This window comes from Leptinotarsa decemlineata, unplaced genomic scaffold (genome assembly GCF_025532065.1).
Source record: "Leptinotarsa decemlineata unplaced genomic scaffold, Ldec_3_MD MMD2_P_RNA_scaffold_2, whole genome shotgun sequence".
Lineage (NCBI taxonomy): Eukaryota > Metazoa > Arthropoda > Insecta > Coleoptera > Chrysomelidae > Leptinotarsa > Leptinotarsa decemlineata.
The window spans coordinates 8951285-8960014 of NW_027412529.1; the positions used below are offsets into that span (position 1 = coordinate 8951285).

Genomic DNA, 8730 nt, shown 5'->3' on the forward strand with positions numbered 1-8730 from the left:
TTCTTATATTGATGCATGCATCTGGAAATATTTCAGGAAATGTTATTTAAGGATACTACACGACCTTTAAACTTTCTCAGATGAATGTTCATTTCATTTAAACTCAAACTTATTTTTGAGCAACACCAATCAAGCAACCAGCAATAACAGAACCTTTTGTTCTACAGATTCATGGCTATATCATGCTGTTTGCTCTGACGGTATTGATAGGATAACAAGTTTTCATTATTAAATGGAAATTCATCAATAAAACTTTAGGTCTTGTGATAATACTATTGATAAAATCAGGATTTCAGCTTGAAAGAAAAAGATGCTTAATAAATAATTTTTTATTTCAAGATTGGACAGGACACAACATAAAAATATGTTAATTTCATACTGTACAATGTTATGATGTAACACAACTTTAAATTATGGAAAATTGTCTAGTTTGTACAAGTACCTCATCTGTCATGACATAGTAACAATGTACTAGATGAAAATACTACAAAAAGGTCTGTTGCATTTGAATGAATTAACCAACCATTTTATGATATCCTTCTCAACAGTAACAGTCCTACATAATTTGTGTAATAAATAACTTGGTAATTCAATTAACACACAGACTATCATCAACTGAAAAAAGCCTACTTCGTAGAATCTTTCAAGTAAGCAATGAGATCAGCTCTCTCGTTGGCTTTCTTCAGTCCAGCAAATAACATTTTTGTACCGGGAATATATTTTTTGGGGTTCTCGAGGTATTCAAACAAGGTGTCTTCATTCCATGTGATACCTGAAAGAAAAAATATATGAATAAGACATTATAACCATAATGAATAATGATTGATTTTACTGAAAACTGATCCATTCAAATTTCTTATATAAAACAAATTTCCATAATACCATGAGAAATTCTGAATTTGAACAACTTTTGTCAATTCACTTCGGTTTGAAAAATGACTTTTTTATAACTTTAATGTTACTTTTGATTTTTAAACTCAAGTAACGCTATTTATTGCTTTGAATAATATGACTTTTTGTTTATCGAAGTCACATAGTAACATAACTTTCATTTCCACTTTTCTAAGAAACATGGGGCCTCATGGGAAATTCAAACACAAAATGCATATAAAAAATAAACATCATCATAGATAATTTGTCAAATGTAAAAAACGCTTATCTGTTAAATGTTTTAAAAAAATACTTTAAATTTGTGGATTAGTTTCATTCGCAAAATTATGAATGATATGGTTTTCAGTGGATTTTTAACATCTGTATTTCTTTTCTATAATTCATATGCTGTGAGTTTTACCAACCACTCCACAAAGACAAAGCTGGCTTACAAAGTTATTTCAGTTCCTAGCTACTTTCATTTTATTTATGAATGTACAAATCATTTCCGGTATAGTTTGTGAGATCCAATAAAGACATTTTTCAAAAGAATTCTCGAAACTTATGATAGATAGCGTTTCTATCGAACTACTATTGCGTACGTATTAGTCAATATATTACTCCCATCACGCTCAGCTTAATTAAATTTTTAGAGATAGAGGGGGGAAGTTCATCAGTTTTTTTAATGAATAATCGAGTATACTGAATATCAATTTTCCAAAACACTTCTTTCAATTTGTAAGATATTTTTGCTTCTGTTTAATTATTACCATAGATAGTTTCATTTTATTATTAGTTGAAAAATATATCAATTTCTTTGCCAAATTTCTAGCATAGTACACTCATTTTCACTTCTGGAGTCCATGTTCTTAATCTTGTTTTTCATTAGAAACTATATATTTCGAAAACAATTCAACTATTGAGTTTGACGTTTGAGAACATATTTTAAAATAGGAAATTCTAAAGGCTAACTTGCGATATAAAATGTAAATTTATGATTTTGCTCATCTGTGATTGGCCTTGGGAATATTGTATGACAACATAATAGCCACAATCTAATCAATGTCTCGAAATCAAATTATTATGAAAACTTACGAAATACCTATCATTTCGAAAGACATTGCTTATCAATCCAATTGGTGACAGGAGGTTATAGATAAGAAAATTATTAATTGTAAAAATTCTTCCAGAGAAAGTTTGAAGAATACATTTTTTGAATGTCAGAATTACAAATACTTTCAAAAATTGAACAAACTAACTAGAAAATAATGCTTGAAATTATGATACAAAGTTTTTTGGCTTCACTCATAAAAGCAATCATTTTAAGACATGTTGATATCATGATCTTTCAATTAATCAATTTTCAAAAGTATAAATGGTGCTCCATTAAATTGTCTCAACTCATTGTTGTATTGAAATACTCAACACAACGTTATTAAAACACCAAAGTGATCATCACTTGACAAATATTGAATCTGAAAGTGTGCCTATGAATTTGGGAGTTCCCCAAGGGCTAATCACTAGGCCTTTTCTCTTTGCCTGGAATCAGTTGTTGAGCAATTCGAATAATTGAATTACAAGTACTCAACTTTTCGGGTCTAAACGCCTTAGAAAACAAATCGTTTGCATTTTCATGATGGACAAGAACTCCACACTGAATAATCTCTATAATGACAAAATGGTTAAGGTTTTTGTAGCCGAGGTTTTCAGCGTCACTATTTTCCGGGTTTGAAGGCCTTGGATTTCTGGAATTTCTTCCCCAGAGGTTTATATATCCTTAGTTATTATCTTCAGTCATCGGAGATATTAACTCAAGATGTTTAAACCTCTAAGGAAGCTAGCTATTGTGCCAACAAAACGTCCAGAAATTACAAAAACTAGTAACACTTAATCTCTATAATGTTTTTGTTGAGTCTAAGCTGCAATATGCACTATATTTCTGGTGAGCTTTCATATCATTTGACGATGTTTTTGGAGCACAGAAAAGGGATAATGGATCATTGGCCAGTGTCTTCAAATGAACAAGTATTAAAAACTATTTTGAAAAAATCAATTTGATTGTTCCTCTTCTTTATATTACAGAACGATCTCTCTATATTTCCCGAAACAAATGGGAATTTTAAATCAATAAAAATGATTACTCTCGATCATCAAGACAAAGAATGAATTATCATATAAAACATGCTAAATATAATGTAAAATGAATTATCGAATATGCCGGTAGAGAAAATATTCCAGAATCTTAGTGCAGATATAAAACATGATTGAAATATACAGATTTTTCGTTAACGAAATAGTTTTTATTGCTTGTCTGATTTCATTTAGTACTAAAATTTATCGACAATATATATTGTGTACTCTTTTCTTTTGTGTAATGTGTAAGTATATCTTTTTTTAAAATTTCAAGTTGTAATGTGTTTTCCATACAAACTATACAAACACGTTTCATTATATATGATTCTAATTTCACGATGTAAAAGAGCCACATTATGTTGTCGAATCAAACTTGTTTTTTTTTTCAAGAATTCAACTATATTCTCGGGACGCCAGTAGTCAAGTTGAATTATAAAAATAAAATATGGCCCTATCATGTGAATCCAATTATTTTAAAACTATTACCTTTCGATTTGTTTGCATCTGTGTAGGCAAAACCAGGAGCCTGTCCAGTCTTCCTGCCAAACAATCCATGTAGATTAGGCCCCACTTTGTGTTTTCCACCAGCCTCCACTGTATGACACTGTGCGCAACGGAGGACAAAAATCTTTTTGCCTTTTTCTACATCACCAGCTGGTACACCCATTGCTCCTTGTTAATTGAAAAACCTGGAAATTAATATATTCAACTGCTTAGTGATAAGCCTATATATGATCTATAAAAAAAGAGGCATGGCATTCTGGGATTTCTTGAGCATCATGATAGTGGTTCTAAAACACGTGGTAAAACCAGTCAATGGGTTAAGTCATATGAGTGTGATGACGTAAAATACATGATTCATCACTCAAGGGGAATATTATTTGTTCTGAACAATCTGAACCTTGAACTAGAAGTACCGGAAATAGATCTTCCAATTTGAGATTAGCTACGAAATTGGGCCACGAGAATAGACCCCAAAGTAACTTGAAAACTAGATCATGGTCACACCTATTTATGGCCTTGGTTAATAAATATATACAATAAAAATTCAAAGTCCTATAATCACAGCCGAGATCAAAGCTATTCAACTTATGAAAAATCAATAGGATGATCACTTCTTCACTATTGACCACTTGCAGATGTCAATTGTCAAATTATATAATCCAGCAAGAAGTGCCTACATTACCCGCCTTTTCCAATTTTCAAATTGGTTATTACATAATTTGAAAATTCTAGTCTCACAGTTATTTGAAAGAACAAATTATAATTATCCGTTATTCGCTTGTTCATTAAATGTTTTGGAAATTATTTCATGTTATGTAACATTGTGAAACTGTTAGCCCTTGAACACAAATAATTAATATCAGAAAAACGGTGGAAATATATTTCCACAAATCAGTTATTATGAAACTTAACTTACCGATTATAGAAAAATATGTGAAAATTCAGGAACACACACCTGCCTAACTTAAGAGTCCAATCAGAAGAGACGTAACCACTTCCTTCGTTCTGAGAACTGAACAAATTCCAATTTCACAGTCGCACATGCGAAGTGGCTGAAAATATTCGCTATTCTGCGTAGTTGCCAAGTTAAAAGAAAATAGGAAGTATATCATTCAGTCTGACATTCTCCAAAACGTGTTTCGTCGAAAAAGTAAATGTTGACAATTGTTTTCATAACAGTGGCGTATAGAAAATGTGAATTTGTAGGTACCTACATATAAACTATTTATATCTAACCATATGATCATAAACAAAATTCAGATATCACATATCTAAATGAAATTAGAGATTTTTAATGAAAAAATAAAATGTGTGATGGAATCGGCCAATACTTAGCCAATTGAAAATCCATTACATATTTAAGAAACACATTGTGAGATTTACACTGAACAGTTTTGCGTTTTTGTTTAACTGTTTAATGAAAATCTCACAATAATGTGTCTATTGAATCCAAAAATATTAGCTTTTTCAATATCCCAAGAATGAAATTTTCAATTTTTTTCATTTAAGAATCACTTGGCAACATGTGAAAAAAGAGTAATTTCGAATATGTTTGTTCTGGCACTAAAACATTTTGACAACCCTGCATCAATACATCGATTTTGCCAAATGCAACATAATCCTGGATATTTACTTCAGTATATCATTGAACAAATAATATAATGGCACCCAGTAAAACACATAGTACCGTGTTACCTTAAGAGATGGCAATGCGTATTCATTCATTCACTTCAACATAGGCAATCAATAATACATACAATACATTCTTTACAAGTCACCGACGAATACTTAGTCATAATTGATACAAATATAACTTAATATTAACAGCTTATGTACTCGCTTCGGCGGTACATATACTAAAATTGGAACGATACAGAGAAGATTAGCATGGCCCCTGCGCAAGGATGACACGCAAAATCGTGAAGCGTTCCACATTTTTTTGTATTTTTTTGTTATATATTTTGTACGGTAAGAAATGCTTCACCCGTCTCATTTTTCCTTTTATATAGTTTCATTTTAGCTATAAGCGAAAAACAGTATTTTCCAAACGTCGTCACAAATGAAAATTACTAGACTCGTTTTTTTCATGTGGTTCCTCCAATATCTCTTATGGAGAGATACATTACGTTGGAAACCATTGTTGTTTAGTTCATATGATTTAAGTTTTCATTAATATTTATTTATATAACACGTCCAGTGTCAGCATCAATAATGGATTGAGAATACAGAGATATAGAGAATTTTTCGACGAAAATAGAAAGTTTCCGAGGAAAGCAAAAACATTGATAGTTTCAGAGATACTTTGTTTGAATGTATAACTGCATTTTGGAAAATATAATGGATTGAAAGAGATTTTACGCATTTTTTTTTGTTTTCTCAATTGATAACGTCATTTTTTCTCTTCGTCCAGAGTTTTTCCTTTTGTGAAAAAATACAATCATTTTGAAAGTCTCAGTTTGTTACTACTATGTGGTATGAGGAGAGACCTATCCAAAGAGGGATCTAAGGACCGATGAGTATCCACAGAACGTATATTTTAACTAATGTATGGAACTGCCACAGTCTTAGACTATCCTCAAAAAACTTGACCACAAGTCTTGTGCCTTTTCTTAGTCAACCAGTTTTTCTTTTATTGTCTTTGAGACTCAATTAGGTTTCTCGATTGTTTTGTTTATATCCAATAGATATCTGAGGAATTCCTATATACATGACCCATGAAATAAAAGACAATTAACGAAGGGATCCTTCTGTTACCATTGTCAAATCTAATATTGATATTTTAGATGTCTCAGGTTATCTCTGGCTATCAGTACACGCTCTGAAATACCCTGAAGACTCAACCACATCACCCCTGGCCTAACACAAACCGATACCCCTCGAACAATGACCACAGCTATGGACCAGGATCTCCTAACAAACAAAGGAAAACACACAAACACTAACATAGATAAGATTAAATAACTGTAACCCTCAAGAAGCATAAGCCTATAGCAGGGCTCCACCCTATACGTAAATGCACATTGTAAATCACTAACACAACCCCAAAAGCCACGAGAAGCAACAACACCGCTGCCGTCAGTACTCTCACCACCCCATGGACGTCATGTGGAGGACCCAGAAGGATACCAAGAAAAAAGCTACCGTTCCCCCCAGCCAGACTCCTGGGAGCAGTGGAAGACCCGACGGAGCAAATCCTGGACATCCTCGAGGCGTACCACTGACGATCAGATAGAGGACAGCGCACGGCCTGGAACACCCGAAGTCTCGGGCATACTTCCCCCGGCCATGGACCCGGACACTCCAACCAATAACGCAACTACAAACTCTGATAATTTTAATTTAAATTATTTGTAAAAGAACCCAACCCTGAAGAGGCATAAGCCTATAACAGGGCCCCTCCTTATATCATTATTATATGTAACTTATACTGTCAACCACAAATGAATAAACATCAAAATCAATCTCTGGATGAATGTTTAGAACGCAGAAAATTATCTATCTATTACGGTACCGTAATGCTCGATTTAACGGCTGCAAATGAGTAAAGGGTGAGTTGATTCACTGAACAGAATGAAATAAAGTAAGTTATTCACTGTTGAATAATATAATTTAAGGTATAAGGAGTAATCAATCTTACTGCGCCAATTGTTACTGAGATGATATAACTTGAAGTAAAGTGTTTCTTTGGAAATTATTTTGAATACCTATCTTTGATTTCATTGGCAGTTGAACAGGGAGTTGATAATTTAAATAATTATGGTAAACTGTCAATTTTTCAAAGTTTTGTCAATTTGACATGTAGGTACGATTGAGGAGATCATGACCCCTCTGACCATCCTCCTCGAACCGCGTCTGGTGATAGTTCATGTTACTAATAACTCCGGAATTACTGAGAAGAATGGATTTCTTGAATTCTGATTGTTCATCGATTTCAGCACTATTTTCATTTTATTATTGGATACACTGCAATATTCGAAAATCTCATGATTCACATGTTTCATTAGTGATGTTTTTCCATCTTCAACTTCAGTTGGTAGAAAAACCAAACAAACGCCCTGTTAACATTGACATTATTTTTACGTTTTCCCCGTGGGTTTGACAATAAATTACTTCACTGTACAATTTAACACTCAACTTTATATCACAGCCACAGTGACAATACAACACAAACACTTCAACTGAAACTTCAGAGTAATATTCAAATGTCTACCGCATTATCAGATCACTTCGTACCGCACTTTCAACTAGACTTCCCCGATCTGCGTGTTGGTAGTGTTCATACAGGCTGCTGGCATACTCTGAAGCTGTTGGGTTTCATGCAGAAAAGAACCATCCCCCCGATTGGAGACACGAACATCATTTGCAACTTTGATAGTCTGGAACATCGAAGAAAGGTTGGAGATTTGTCTCTCTTTTATAGGTAATTTCACGGGAGGTGTTCAAGTGACTTGACACATTTTATTCCGCCAAGAACGGTACAGAAATACGCGACGGACTGTGGCTGCTCATCGTTTTGAGGTTCAACTCAGTACACCTCGAACTTCGCTGTTTGAGAACTCTTTCATTTGGAGAACTGCGTTTATGTGGCATAAACTTCCTGAGGAAGTTTTTCCAAATGGATTTGATCTCCAGCGATTCAAATCCAATGTGAATCGCCACTTTCGCACAGACACCGCTTAGAGCGCCTTAAAGATTTTCCCGTAGTGTTTGCGTTTTGACCTTATACCATACAATTTAGTTTTTTGGTAGAATCGCGAGTTGGATATGAGTATGTATGTGGATAATATGTAGATTAAATAAACTATTACTAGTTTATCAAAGCTATCTACAATTTTCGATAGTTATTCAGTAATTTCGTCAAATAATCGACTGTAAACATAGACCAACAATGCAACATTTTGTCATTTTCAATAATATTTGCATATGGATGTTTGTTCATGTTTTCAGATATAACTTTTTTGAGTGTTGTGATATGTCATTATCAGCAAATTATAGGTGACAGTAAAAATTCTCATTATCTTGTAGCAATTGTTGCAATATCAGTTGACGTCCATACTCCAAATTAACATCAAAGTGCTAATGGGATCTGATAACAAAAAACATTTAATATTTTTATTAGAATGTTGGATAATCGTTTCACAAATTTTCAATATCATGCACCCAACAAAACCGATACATAATCTTACACATCTTAGGACGAATACTTATTATATTATTATATTA

General features: G+C 33.0%; 1 protein-coding gene and 1 non-coding gene across 3 annotated transcripts; one reads left to right on the forward strand and one right to left on the reverse strand.

Moving 5' to 3' along the window:
- Positions 1–314: 314 nt before the first annotated feature.
- Positions 315–4586, reverse strand: LOC111507270 (cytochrome c). Of its 2 annotated transcripts, none has more exons than XM_023162560.2 (3): positions 4463–4586; positions 3490–3692; positions 315–772 (listed from the first exon to the last, which is right to left on the reverse strand). In XM_023162560.2, exons 2-3 carry the CDS (start codon positions 3668–3670, stop codon positions 627–629), a joined length of 327 nt encoding a protein of 108 aa, XP_023018328.1. In that variant the 5' UTR covers positions 3671–3692; positions 4463–4586; the 3' UTR covers positions 315–626. The 2 variants fall into 2 exon arrangements, with proteins under 2 accessions (XP_023018328.1, XP_023018327.1); XM_023162559.2 differs by having other exon boundaries at positions 4424–4580.
- A 753-nt stretch (positions 4587–5339) lies between these two features.
- LOC111507274 (U6 spliceosomal RNA) lies at positions 5340–5446 on the forward strand. The gene has a single exon (XR_002722368.1). It is a non-coding gene; the product is annotated as a U6 spliceosomal RNA (small nuclear RNA).
- Positions 5447–8730: the final 3284 nt, after the last annotated feature.